This window comes from Hyaena hyaena, unplaced genomic scaffold (assembly GCF_003009895.1).
Source record: "Hyaena hyaena isolate Hyena2069 unplaced genomic scaffold, ASM300989v1 scaffold_348, whole genome shotgun sequence".
In the NCBI taxonomy this organism is placed as follows: Eukaryota; Metazoa; Chordata; class Mammalia; order Carnivora; family Hyaenidae; genus Hyaena; species Hyaena hyaena.
The window spans coordinates 1,239,369-1,254,336 of record NW_024080981.1 but is presented as its reverse complement, the minus strand read 5'-3'; the positions used below and the strand labels follow the sequence as shown (position 1 = coordinate 1,254,336).

The window sequence follows — 14,968 nt, the reverse complement described above, 5'->3', positions numbered from 1 at the left end:
GAGGACTAACACCTGTTCTTCTGTCAGCTTGACTGAATAGGAAGAAAACCTTATAGATAGAATTTTCACACTCTGTAGTCCTTGCCTGAGTCTACTCCTGGTGTCCCTTTATGTGATGCGTTGCCAGCTGGACGTCTTCACACCCTGAAAGGAGAGAGAAATGCAAGAGATTATACCCTCTGAACAGGATGTGCCCCTAACAACCTCTCTAACTTTTGTTTAGTTTTCAGAGGCAGTGGCCTATCATGTTGCTTTGGCATGGTGGGTGTCAGGGATTTAATGGTAACAAATTCACTCATTGGTAATAGTAACGCTTTAGTGAGCATCTATGTTAGTCCAAACATGTGCTAGGTGCTTTCCATTTAGTTCTCCGGGCAATGCTCAGAGATGGACAGTGGCGTCTCCACTTTATAGTTGTGAAGCAGGCACATAAGAAGCATTAGGTAACTGAGCTAAGATCACCCAACAAATGGCAAGGTTGGGATCCAAATACAGCGAGATGATCATTTTGCAAAAACCAGGATAAACCTTCTGGTGAGAAAACTTCCTTTCCAGGTATTAAGGATCAGAAGACTACAGTCTGAATCAAATAATAAAATAGAATAATAACAGAATAGAAGAGAATAATGGCCAACCCCAGAAAGAGCTAGAAGGGTTTTGGAGGTCATCTGTCCCAGTGGTTCTCACAGGTAGATCTGGACGATGTACCCTTTGCTCAGGCACTGTGATTTCTTAAGACTAATATCCTATGATTTTGTTTTGATTATGAATATGGTACATTTGTTTTATTACCTCCAGTTGATAAAAGATGAAGACTAGTGCACTCCATCACAAACCAAAAGATAATGTCACCATTAGACCCAAACTGGAATTCTGTCACTCCCCACCTTGACTTTTTTTGGTTTCTGTTTTAATCAAAGCTACCTTAAATGCCTTATTTATGATCCCAGTTACTGTCTTCACTTTGGGGCTTAGAAACATAAGGATTTACTTTTTTTTTTTTTAATGTTTTTTAATTTATTTCTGAGAGAGAGACAGCGTGAGCAGGGGAGGGTCAGAGAGAGAGGGAGATACCAAATATAAGGATTTACTTTTAAGTCCTATTTGTTGCCTTATCAGTAGGAAGAATTCTGTATTTAAATATTAGTCCCCCCAAAATGAATAAGAGCACATTCCCCCCTTTGACTGTTTATTATAAAAACAAAGCATTTAGGAACAGCTCACCAGGCATCACTTGCAAATGTTACACGTATATGTTTCTTGGTATTAACGTTCAGCCCAAAGAGAGTCCAATCCCATGTTTTCAGAACAGACCCCAAGGTGATAGAAAGGGACCCTGCTGTGCTGGGATAAAGCCGGACGCTCGTGTCTCTCAGAGGTCAGCTCCAGCTGGCATCAAGAAGCATCGTCCGGCTGCTACTCTACTGACGCAGGTAGTTCTGAGCCCTGCGAAGTTGGTGCTATTGGCTCCGCGTGTGAGAATTTCAGCTTGCCGGTAGCATCTTTCACAACGGGATGCAAGTCCCAGTAGATGTCATCTAGCAGCAGAGGAGAAGGTACCTCTGAATATGTGAGTTTTTAACCCCAGGCACCACACCAGCCCCTGCTGACACCTTGGGGCCTTAAGGAAAAAAAAAAAAAAAAAAGAAAGGAACAGGCCAAACCTTACCATCACAGAACGTCTTCTCTTCTTCCATGCCTCACCCCTGTTTACTTGCTTTAAAGACAGTGTAGTATTTTGAGGTCAGCAGTGATGGGTGTTGTTTCCATAGAAAAGCATTATGGGAACGATGGCTCCATAAATCAGCCCCTCGTTGTTGGTGCAGTAGTGGTATGTTTATTTGGACTCATGTATTACCGCGAGGCTTGGTGGATCATCACGTGACCCACTTGTCAAAACAGGCCGAGGGTCTGAGCATGAGGTTCTTCTGCCACAAGCCTCTTTCTCGGGTGCCCTTCCCTAGCAAGTCGTGTTCTAAGGAGACCAGGTGGAACTTACCAGTTAGGATCTGCTCATATTTCTCTTGCAGATTTGGTTAGCTGCCGCCTATGAGTCATTTGCCTTTTCCGTTTCAATTTTCTTGTTGGCAAGATGAGGTAGTAGTTCTTTCTGTCCTTTAATTACATCTGAATCAGATGACAACAAGAAGTTGCTTGAATAACTTGTGCTTTGGCACAGTGAAAGTAGTTGTTTGAATCACTGATAGATCAAAATAAATGGTTATCCAGAAATGGTCTAATTTCTGGCCAAGTGGTGAAGAGCAATGAGGTTCCAGCATTATCATTTGACCCCGGGCCATTAGGAAGAAAGTTCTGCACAGGTCTTTCAGCCCCATCCTTGGCTCTCCAGTGCTATGCTCGTGGCTCGGTTGCAGACCCTTTCAGAGCATGTCATCCCAGTGAAATGATTATTCCCTTTTATTTGATTTCTTCTTTGCATCATGAGCCAACAGCTAATATCCCAGTTTTCTTGGAATATGTTGTGAATTGGTTTTTGGATTTTATTCAGTTACATGCTTTTAAAAACAAAAGCACAGACTCCTGGAGCTGGCAAAGCCCGGCGGATGCCATCTGTGTACGGAGTGAGCAATCCTGGGTCATTCATTAGAGGTCTTAGGGTCTGTTCTTTATACTGCCTCTGCTGCCAGTGGCATTCTGGGATGTCTCCTGTATGGCAAGGCACTTGCTAGTCCTTCATGCCAAACACTTAGGAAGCTTTAAATGTGATCCTGAAATCATAAATGAAAAAGCACTTTGAAACAAATATAAAGATAATGATGTCCAAGGTGAAGTACTCCAGGGTTTAGTGCTCGGCCATCACTTGGTCACAGCACCATGATCAACTTAAGAAACAACCTAAAGCCCCTCACTTTGAAAATAAGACAGGATGTTACATGAATACAACTTGATGTTTAAGGGAGCGTTTTTGGTTTGGTTTTGGTTTAAAAGAAGGTTTTCTTACCAAAGAGCTATATATTGGAAGCTATTTTAAAAATCCAGGTTTGAGCATTGATTTTTAGTTCCTGGAAGCACAGGGAACCTTAACTGTGGTTTATGTAGAACTCTGTGCAAGTCAGCTCAATAGGAAGGATACATACTGTTGCTCGCGTGAGCGCTTACAGTGCCAAGCATTTCCTGAACTGTTAGAATGAGACTTGAAAGTAGCAGGAAGGAGAGGGAGAGCGCTCTTGTGTCTTCCTGACATGTTTGACAATTTTGAGATTACATGTGATAGCAGGTGCACATTTGAAAAGTTCTATGAATAAAACACTCTTTTGTAATGAAAATACCGCAGCAGCCAGTTGAAGCAGATAGACACAGTAGAGGGTGTGCAAGGCAGGGTGTGATTTTTCTCGTTAAAAAATGATTTTAGCTCTGTCTTCTTTTTAGCACTAGTTGCTTTGTTTTTTACATTCGTGACTGCGATGGGGAGTATTTTGAGGTGTTCTTAATCTGGATATTTCAAAATATCACACAAAGCAAAGTGATTTTTTTAGTAATCTAGATTAATTGCCCCTTCAGGTAAGTGAATCTTCACTCCTTTAGTTGAATAGATTTTTTTTTTTTTTTGCTAAGGAATGTCACTTTATTTGAAGACTGATCTGTCAAATTTCTCTGCCCCCTAGGACATGAGGAACCTGAGGTTCGCGCTGAAACAGGAAGGCCACAGCAGAAGGGATATGTTTGAGATTCTCACAAGATACGCCTTTCCCCTGGCCCACAGTCTGGTAAATTCCAGGGTTCTCCCCAGCGCCGGGAGATTGTTGGGTGTCCTCTTTCATTTACTCTGTGCTGCACTTCCCAGCATGATACGTACTCCAGGGTGTTTATTAAAGATGATCGAATTGTTACCAGGGGAAGCAGGCCTCTCCTTTGCTAGTCTGTGTGGGATGGCTCGCCCCAGAGGACTGAAATGTCACCTTGAGAAGCCTCTGCTCACTCTCTCCCAGGGTGCCCCCAGCCTTGGCTCACCCTGGTAGTGAGGCGGATAGTGGGCACCTGCCTTTCTTCATCATGCCTGGCTTGCATCTCTTCTCCCCTCTCCTCCTGCCCTGCTCGACTCTACAAACTTGGAGGCAAACACCTGCTATGGGGAGAGCAAGGAAGTGATTCTTTATATATAAATATAAAGTATACACACACACACACACACACACACACACACACACACACACGCGTGCGCGCGCCTTTACTTCAAGTCTAGGATGGGTATGCCGTTGCAGAGACAAGGGGATCAAAGAGATCATTTGTTTTTTGTTTTGTTTTTAATGTGTGTGTGTGTGTGTGTGTGTGTGTGTGTGTGTGTGTGAGAGAGAGAGAGAGGCAGAGTGCCAGCAGGGGAGGGCTAGAGAGAGAGGGAAACACAGAATCTATAGCAGGCTCCATCCAGTTTCCGAGCTAACAGCACAGAGCCCAACTCTGGGTCCAAACCCATAAACTGTGAGATCATGACCTGAGCTGAAGTTGGACTCTTAACTGACTGAGCCACCCAGGTGCCCCTGAAGGAGATCATTTGTAATGTAGCCCTTCTCCCTGAGGCTGTCTTTTAGGGTTTTTTGGCAACAGAGGCCTGAGATGTTTTTTTTCTAGTGAGACAAGGTTCCTCTCTTCCCAGATTTCATCAGCAGTTGTTTTGGCCAAAGGAAATTCATGGTTGATGGAAGGGACAATTATACAAAGACTGGAGGTCTAGAAAGATATGAAGAACTCCTCATGAGTCATGTGTTGATTACAGATTCAAATGTAATGATATAGAGTTGAACACATTTTCAGCCTTTTTTCAGATTTTGATTAAATGTGGGATTGAAAACCTATTTAAAAATGAAACCATTTCTTTATTAGGGCAAATAGAGTTTTATGGGAACACATCTTTGGAATATGAAAGTGCGAATTTAAGTCTAATCCACGAAATTCAGTTTGGGAGTGTATTCTGTCTTGGGCTTTGCCTATCTGGCCCTAAAATATCAGAAATTTAAAGAATGGCTCACATAGCAGGTTTGAAGGAGCTGAGGGTCCCAGTCCATCTCCTATAAGTCCATCTCTCTGGCATCTTTTCTTTCTTTTGGGGTTTACTCCCCTAAAAAGTTGAGTGTTAGACCAGCTTTCTCCTAAACTACTGTCCCATCTCATGTCTCCATACAAAGTTCTGGAAAGAATATTCTACTCTGTTTTTCTCTCCAGTTTATTCACTGCTCCAGCCCATTTCAGTAACCACCTTTATTGCAGGTACCTTCTTGGAACTCAGACCTTTTACTAACCAAATCTAGTGGCTCACTTCAGTCTTTACTCTGTTTGATATTCCCCCAGTTTTGAGCACACCCGCTTCTAGCAAGTCCTGGTTTCTGTGTTATTCTGCCATGTTGACTGCCTGTCCCAGTCTCCACTGCCTCTGTCTTTTCCTTGGTGGACCATCTTGGTGGTGGTCCCCTTTCGGACACCTTCTTACTTACTCACTTTACCTTGATGGTTTTGTTTAGTCCCATACTGTAGGCCGTCACTGCCATATTGGTGATTTCAAAATCTATCCCCAACACTGGCCTCCAGTGAATCTAACAGGCCTAATTCTCAAACATCTTACTGTGGAAGTCCATGAGAATCACAAGCTTGTTGTCTCCCCCAACCTCTTTGCAGCTCAGCAGGCCTGCTCTTCAGTCTACATGTCCCTTCGTCAGGAGGATCCTCACTTGCTGAAGTTCGAGAGCTTGAAGTCAACTGTCTTATTCCGTCCCCCTACCTTGCTTCCCATTGCCACATCCATTCCAAATCTTACAGGTTCTGCTTCTTGTGTATTTCTTCCCATTTCTACTTGTGCTTCCTGTTTTAAGCCATGCTTCCTCACTGGCTTCTGTTCTTTCACTTTCTCTCCTTCCAATTTATTGTACACATTGCTGACAGTTGTTTTTAAATGGAACTCTGATCATGTAGGTATGTCCCACTCTCTTCGTGTACACACACACACACACACACACACACACACACACCCTCAGTGACTTCCCATGGCTTATACCCTGCACTCCACTGTGCGCTCCTCTGGTATTATACATAGAGCTTTCTCAGCAGGGACTCTGGGTTTTTTGTCCCCTTTATCAGCAGGCTTCCTGTCTCTTTAAAACCCATCCTCCACCTCCTAGCTCAGCCCAAGTCCTTATACATACCCTGTGCACCCCCCACTGGCCCCTGTAGGGTTGGTCTAGCCTCTCACTTGTTAGACTTTGCAGGTCCCTCCATTAGAGCACTTACCTCAGTCTGCCTTACGTAATAATTATGTAGTAATTGCCTGCCTCCTGCTCTACTGTGGGCTTATCAAGGCGGGAATCAGCCTTTATTTCTCTCACCTCAGCATAATGACTTCTGCCTGGGAGTTGTATAATGATGGCTTTGTTATTGAATTCAGGGCTAGTAGAAAGTGAAGGAAAAATCCATTTTATGGAAATGAATGGGATGCGTTTCTGGACGTTGTGGATGTAGCTCTAGCACCTTAGGATCGCAGGTTGCCGCCACTGGAGCAGTGCCCAGAGGGGTCGATTCCTCAGGTCTGTGGTACTTAGCCATAGCTCTTGTACCTATGCTAGAAATCTGTACTTCTTCCTTGGGAAGTCAGTAAAGTGGCAAACTTGAGAAAAAATGTGAGCCGGATTGCTTATACAAAGCATTAGAAAATTACATTCTCTAAGTTTTAACCACTAAAAGTCAGCTTAAAAAAAAAAAAAAAGTTACACTAGTCACCGAATCAATACAAGATACAGATAAAAACCTATCACCCATCAGCATGGCTTTTGGAATAGCCATTCCTGCTCTTCAAGTCGACAGCCACCTCAAGTTCATTTCAGGGCACTGTGTTGGGTGGTGTCAGGGAGCAGACGGCACAAATGAGGAGTGGTTGCTACCTCGTCCCATTCATGATGTGACACAAATGATAGGACACGTGTGTAGCCCCGATATGAACTGTTCCATATCCCAACTTCTTTGAATCTGGAAAAGTGGCCCTGGTGAGGGGACAGAAGCCAGTCGGTAAGGATCTAATGAAAGAGTGGGTGGTGTTTAAAAAGCAAAGTGGAATCAGCCAGGTTGAGGGAACTTGAGAAAGGTGAATGAATGTATTTGGGGATGGAGGAGAGGAGCCTTGCTTCTTTTAAAAGCAAGAGAGAGAAGGGATCTTTCTGGAGCAGGATCCTGGGGAAGGCAGAGGGGGACGTGGTGAAGCCCAGTTGGTGGGGCAGTTTTGGAAAGGAAAAGGGACAATTACTCCTCTGAGACAGGAGGGAAAGAAAAGTTTGCAAACTGCCACAGGGGAAATGTGAGAGCGTGCCAGAAAGGGATTTCCTGGAAGCCCTAATCTAAGCCTGATGGCATTGAACAATACAAAGGGCCCAGCTTGAAAAATATCACTTTGTTAACATTGTTGAAATTGGTAAACCAGCGGCAGATTACCTCAGTGATTTTTTTTTTTTTTTTTTTATTGTAAGCATTTGAGGCGACGAGTAATCTTGCTGTTGTATCCATGAAATGGAGTATGGAGGCCAGGAGAGCTAGGTTCCAAATCCAGCCATGGGGTGAACACTGTACGAGGGGGCTTTTGCTTTCAGACCACCCCTTTGGCTCTATCTTGCCTCCTTCCCCATTAGTATTTTCACCATACAGTGTGTTCACGTTGGGACTTAAGCTTTGCTTTTTTATTTGTTTCAAATTTTTATTTACATTCTAGTTAACATATAGTATAATATTGGTTTCAGGTGTAGAATTTAGTGATTCATCACTTACCTACAACACCCAGTGCCCATCATAACAAGTGCCCTCCATTAATGCCCATCTCACGTGTAGCCCATCCCCTGCCCACCTCTCTCCATCAACCCTCAGTTTGTTCTCTGTCGTTAGGAGTCTCTTATGGTTTGTTTCCCTCTCTCTTTTTTGCCCCTTCCCCTATGTTCATCTGTTTTGTTTCTTAAATTCCACACGAGTGAAATCATATGGTATTTGTCTTTCTCTGACTTATTTCACTTAGCAGAATACGCTCTAGCTCTATCCACATCATTGAAAATGGCAAGATTTCATTCTTCTTGGTGGCTGAGTTGTATTCCATTGTGTGTGTGTGTGTGTACACATACATATGCCACATCTTCTTTATCCATTCATCAGTCGATGGACATTTGGGCTCTTCCCATACTTTGGCTATTGTTTATAATGCTGTTATAAACATCGGGGTGCATGTATCCCTTCAAATCTGTATTTTTATATCCTTGGTGTAAATACCTAGTAGTACAATTGCTCGGTTGTAAGGTAATTCTATCTAACTTTTTGAGGAACCTCCATACTGCTTTCCAGGGTGGCTGCACCAGTTTGCATTCCTACCAACAGTATAACAGGGTTCACCTTTGTCTCACCAACATCCTCGCCAACATCTGTTGGGACTTAAACTATGAATTGAACTTGAGCAGTTTAGCCACCCACCGTCGACCCAAGCCATTAACTTCATTGTTTCTGTATTGTGCCAGTCCACTAAGACTTGAAAATTGTTCCTGTGACATTTTGTACTCAGCCAAAGTGTTTATTTTTTTGCTTTATTTTTGTTTTGCCTGACAAACACTAGAAATTGTAGCAGTTTTACAAACTGCATTGTAAATGCTACTTCTAGCTAAATGGTACATTTTTATAAGAAATGTGACCATACTTCTGACTTAACTTTTAACGGCAGGAACAAAAATTGTATACATATGAACAGAACCTGATAGCACCACAGAAGGGAGTAATTAATGCCAAAATTCTTCTTTCATTGATTTCCTTTATTGTTTGCTCATTTTTTGCTCAGTTGGGATAACCAGACAGAATATAAATTTTAGATGAGTGTTTAACTGTTAATCCCAATGTATTATTGAGTCATGAAATCAATTTATTAGTTTCCGACTAGCATTTTAAAATTGAGTAGAAAAGAAAATATTAAGAGCATAGTACCTAATACAGGTACGTATGGTTTGGCCAAATGTTTTTTTCAGAGGTGTGTGTGTGTGTGTGTGTGTGTGTGTGTGTGTGTACGGAGTCGGGAGTAGTCCTGGTATAACGTGCATGGTCTTCTGTTCATCATCATCTAGAAAGCTTGAAAAACAATCTTTTAGGTAATGGCAGAATACATAGAATAAAATGCACTTTAAGTTAATTTAGGCATTAGTAAAGTCACTTCCACCTGTTTTTACAGCTGTACGCTGTACTGTTCAGAATGTTGTAGTGAAGAGCTTGAGTTTTGACAAAAGTCATGGGGTGTAGACTCACATAGGGAAGTGGAGAGCTGGAAAGGGTGGGGCCTGGGCCAGGCTCATGGCAGCCACTGATGAGGAGAGCCAGAGGGAGGACTTGTTTACAGAGCCCTTCTTGTGTGGGATCGCGAGTACGTGCCATGCAGTCCAGCGGCCCACGTCTGAATCTGGCTCAGTCGCGTACCTGCTTGGCAACTTTGGAAGCCATGTAATATTTATGTGCTTCAGTGTTTTCATCTGTAATGGGGATAATAACAGTGTCTACCCCATAGAGTTTTTGTGGGGATTAAATGTAAACTGTTTACAACAGTGCCTGGCACGCAATAAGTGCCCTTTCAGTGTCAGCTGTGCAGTTGGGCACCATTTTCCCAGCAGGTGCAAAGAAGGATGATTATCCCAACACACTTTTCCCCCCAGAACATTAATAAAGTAATTGTGATAATATGTGAGACACTTTAAGCCCTGTAAAAGAAGGATGCCATATAGATAAGGTTACTATTCTTAACAAACCATTGGTTGTACTTTGAAAAAGGATTAGCTGAAAGTATTAAATTTCGGTGTGTTAAATCCAGAAAGCATCTTGACCTGAAATGTGAACAAGGGGCGGCAGTGATACTCTTCAGAAATGGTTTTCCAGTGTTGTTTTCTTTCCATCTTTTGACCCCACCCAGGCCTCCTGCTTTCCAGGTGGCGCAACTCACCTGGGTGTGTGTCCCTGCACTTTGTACTTTTGTGTGCCATTCTGGATGAAGCTCTCGAGCGCTACCTGCCTCTTGTTGCTTTCTGAGCTCATCAGCGCTCAGGTGCTTGCAAAGATTTACGGTGTTTCGTTTGTTTTGATAAACTTGACCTTCCTGGGGGCGGTAGGAATAGGCAAAGGAGAAAGAGGAGACTGTGTGGCTGTGCTTTTGAGAGAGAGAAACAGCTGGGTTGCAAGGTTTTTTCCATGGAGACTAGCAGCCTTCCGGGGACTGGTAGCGTGGCACATCCTACGGTGAGCGGTGTAGCGGGGCAGGGTGTTAAAAATGGCTGCACCTTTCAGGACAGGGCCTGCCTGCCTTTGCAGGTGTCTGTGACTGCTGCCTTTGCTTCTGAGTCTTTGGCACTCGCCTCTCTTCCGCTGGCTTGGGCGAGCCACACCAAACCTGGTATCTGGCTGGAGCACCGTGCCAGTTCCACCTTGTGTCCTCTCTCGCTCAAGCCCAGTTGTACTTGCTTGTGAAAATGATGACGTCCACATCGTGGGGGTGCACGTCTGTTGTGATCATAGGAATGAGAGGTGGAAGCAGCCCTGTGGATAGGCAATTAAAGACACGTGTGCTTTTCCCTGGGCCTTCATTTTTCAGTCCAGAATTGGGGAAATTTTTGTAAATTGCTTTGAGATTTTAAAAATCTCAGACTGAAATCTAGTGGACTCTTGCTTCCCAGGCTGACCACAGGATAAAAGCAAACAGCTCATTTTCAGAAGGCAGTTGAAATGAGAAGCAGTACTGTGTATAGACACACACACACACACACACACACACACACACACACACACACACACACACACACACACACCTACCTACCTACCTACCTACCTACCTACCTACCTACCTACCTACCTACCTATACCTGCTTTTCAGGCTTTATGACTGAAGAATGTCTTAGTTCTCTATTTTCTTTGTGCCCAGTTCTCTTTTTTCTCTCTTGGATAAGCAGTAAATGTGCCAATTGAGGGTCTCCTCGTGCCTCCTGTCGCCTTCAGGACTTGGCCTTGGACCCCATCAGCCTCTCTCTTCTCCCTGCTCTCCGTCTCATGGAACCACGCTCCCACATTGCCGTCTCCATTCAGCAGCCTAGTGGTCACTGCCTGCCCACACGTCCTTGGCAGCCACTCACTTCAGAGCTTACTGACCTCTTACCCTCCTACTCTGGGGAACCTATTGTTTTGAACGTCACTCAAGACCCTGTAAGTTCTCAAGCCACTGCTCCTTTAAAGAAAAAAAAAATTTTAAACTACTGAGTATTAAGAGAATGTTTATAAAACAAATGTAAAGTATAAAGAAGTATGAGATCTGGAACATCCGTTTGTCTCCCCAGATATCATGTCTTTGACTTCTGATTTGCTGGCTCGTGGTGCCTAGTTTCCCTGGCTGTTTTGTGATTTTGGCCAATGAGCTCCTATTCCTTGGACCTTTATGGGAATCCTCTGAGGCCAGGATGGACGGCAGTGTGGCATTGCCTTCTGCCAGGCTTCTTAGGGCACTATAAGTGGGGGACAGTTACAGATTAGATTCTCTGCCTGATGTCTTTTGGACCATCTGACTTTTATGAGTTTGGGCTACAAACTGGTTAAGAGCTGCCTTGTGGCTACAAATTCCTGATGGGGGACAGCAGTGGAGATTTTTTTTTTCTTCCCTTAATCAGTACCAATAATCTAGACAGGTAAGTTCTGTGGAGCCTGGCGGGGGGGGGGGGGGGGGGGGGGGGGGGGGGGGGGGGGGGGGCAGTTCCTGTTTGTGCCTTCCCTGAGGCTGTAGCACTTGGGAGGCCAGCCTGTACTGGAGCTCATTTCCAGTTTGCTGCCCATCCTAGCATGTGGGTAGGCCCGGGGCTTTATGTCCTTATGTCCTGTCTCCTGGACCCCAAGAGGCCATGAAAACCCATTCCGTGAGTGCCCTGAGGTAAAAGCCCGTGCTTTCCTCTTGCTCTCTACATTCCTGTTTGTGGTTAGTTTTTAGCCTCTGCCTATTTATTCCTCCCCAGCCAGCTCACTGGAGCATTTTTTAAAAGGTTTCTGTTTTATCCAGCATCTTTAGATATTTTCAGCAGAAGGCTTAGTTAGGGCATCTATACCATCACACTTCCAGACACCTCTCCATGTGGCTTCTGAGACCTGAAGGGTCTGCTCCTCTACCTCTTGAGCTTCTTTTCAGCTTTCTCAGCTTCCTTGCACTAAATGTGGGTTTTCTAGAAAAGTCCATCCTTCCCCTCCTCCTCGCTCTACACCATTCCCTCAGCAGTCTCTCTCCCTCTCCTCTCTTCCGGCATTGCCTGCCTGGGCATGACTTGCACATCCGAAGCTTCATGTTTCCCTTTTGCAGCTCCATAACTTCAACTGACACCTAAATATTTGTCTAAAATTAAGTCTCTCCTCTTTCCCTTAAACCTACTCGTCTGTGCTCCCAGTTTCTCATGGTATCTTCCCTTGCTCCAAAATCCAGCCCACTGGAAGATTTCCCTTTGCCTGAACATTTACTGAATCCAGCCTGACTTGGTTCAGGTTTTCACCCTTTCTTCTGTCAATTGCCGGGATGGCACTTCAGTCACCGTGCTTCCTTTGTGTCTCCCACCCTGTCCAGCCCTGCACGTGCTGTCTGTTGGATCCCTCTCCCCGGGATACAACTCACATTCCCCTGCCCCTGAAACATTGGCAGTATCTCCCTCTCAGTTAGCATCAGTGCAAACTTCTGTCTCGCTCACTGTGTGTGTGGCCTCACCTCTCAGCTGTCCCCACTTCTTTCTTCTCCTTTCTATGCTTTGGTGTTTGCTGATGGCCTCATATTCTCTGAGTTTGGCTCCCATTTGGGCCTTTTTGTCGTCATTGTTCTTACCATGTCCAAAGTCATCCTACCTTTCCAGGCCCCTCTCTCCAGAAATAACCTAGGCATTCTCTGGAGCCCCAGGTGCTTTATCTGTACTTCTCCTGGTACTTGCTGCTGTCCTCTTTACACAATCAATAGTTGTGCCTCCTTGTCACTCTCCTTTGGAGGATTTCTGACCCCTTAAAGACAGTGCCTGTGTCTTCCTCATCTTTTTGTCTACTTAGTACCTTGTTCATTGTAGGCCCTTGGTAAATGTTTGTTGAATTAATATACTAAGGTCAGCAGAGTGAATGAATTAGGAACCAGCAGCAACCAAGTCATCAGTAGGAATATTCTGTTTAGAAACGGCATTTATTCAACATACATCCTATATGCCCGTAGTTGAAAATTCAGGAAGTATAAAAGGTATTGTTGTGGACCAAGTGTGTGTGCCCTCCCAAAATCATACTGTGGAGCCCTAAACCCTCCAGTGTGTGAGGGTATTTGGAGGTGGGGCTTTTGAGAGATGTCAGTTTAGATGGGATTCTGGAGATGGAGCTGCATGATGGGATTAGTGAGCTTCAAGGAAAAGGAATGGAACAGAGCTGGTGCTTTCCAGGATGCGAAATACAGCGAGAAGGCTGCCCTCTGTACACCAGGAAGTCGGTGTCACCAGAACCCGACCATGCTGGCTCCTTGACCTTAAACTTCACAGCCTCCAGAACGGTGAGAAATAAATATTCACTGTTTTAGGCCTCCCAGTCAGTGGTAACTTATTAGGCTAGCCAGAGCTAAGTAAGACAGGCAAGTAGTAGAAGTCTCGGCCTCACAGCACCCTTTGCCCATCTCCTTCCCCGCCTTGTAGACAACCAGGGTTGTCACTCTGTTACTGTCCATCCAGTGATAGTTTAGGCCTATTCATGCAACTTGTTAATCATATTCTTACATTCTTTCTCCCTTTGACCCTAGCAGTACTATGCTATATGTGGCCTTCCATACCTTGATTTCAAATTTACCAATACATATTGCCTAATGAATGGACTTCTTCATTCCTATTTATGACTGTACAGTACTCTGTTGACTATATCATGATTTTTTTCAGTCCTCTATTGATGGGTATTGAGATCATTTCCAGTCATTTGCTATTACACAAACTGTGGTGTTTAACCTTGCACTTGCATCATTTTGTATGTGTTCATTTTGTTGTAGGATAAATTCTTAGAAGTAGGATTACTGCTATTACCACATCCCCTCAATGAAGATGTACTGGCTTTCCCTCCCCATGTGCGCTGTGTCCGACTGCCTGTTTCCGGACATCCCCTCCAGCTGTGTGACTTTCCTATAGCTGCTGCAACCCATGGCCACAAACTTGTAGCCTATAAAAACACAAGGCTTACAGTTCTAGAAGTCAGAAGTCAAACATGGGTCTCACTGGGTTGAAACTGTGGTGTGTGAGGCTGCGCTCCTTCTGGAGGCTCTGGGGGAGAGTCCATTCCTTTCATCTTCCGGCCTCTAGAGGCATCCGTGTTCCTTGGCTCAGCCCCTTCCTCCATCTACAGAGCCAACGGCAGTGGTCAAGTCCTTTGAATTACTCTGACTTTATTCTGTCATCACTCTTCCTTGGATTCCGACTCTTCTGACTCTTTTCACATCTCAGGACCTTTATGATGACATTGGCACTCCTGGGACATCCAGGATACCCTTCCTGTCTTAAAAGTCAGGTGATTAGAAATCTGAATCCCATCGGCAACCTAATTCCTCTTTGCCATGTATGGTACCATGACACATGTCACGAGGATTAGGACATGGACATCTTTGCGCGACCATTCTGCCAACTGCACCAATCCAGTATGCTTTCGGACTTTTTTGACCTTTGCTAATCTGATAGGTGAAAATGTAGATTCATAGTTTTATTTTGTATTTATCCAATTTGACTAAAATTAATTATCTTTTGGTTTGAGCTGTTTGTCTTTCTGTTTATTCCTTGTGACTTCTGCCTCTATTTCTTTTGGAATTTTGGTCTTTTTCTTGTTAGTTGAAGGAATTCTTTATGTAGCTATATTCGTAATACAAGTTGCAATTATTTTCCCTATACGTATGTCTTTTGACTTAAGGTGGCTTTTGCTACGGGTATTTTTTTAAATCTTTATTTCA

The 14,968-nt window shown here is 44.1% G+C and overlaps 1 protein-coding gene across 3 annotated transcripts in view; it reads left to right on the top strand.

Annotated features, from left to right (window-relative positions):
- Window positions 1-14,968, top strand: part of MTM1 (myotubularin 1) — a 100,580-nt gene that overhangs the window by 42,368 nt on the left and 43,244 nt on the right. For all 3 annotated transcript variants that reach the window (XM_039249891.1, XM_039249892.1, XM_039249890.1), the window contains one exon: window positions 3,627-3,728. In XM_039249891.1, coding sequence (XP_039105822.1) covers window positions 3,627-3,728 — 102 coding nt within the window. The remainder of the gene's footprint in view (window positions 1-3,626; window positions 3,729-14,968) is intronic.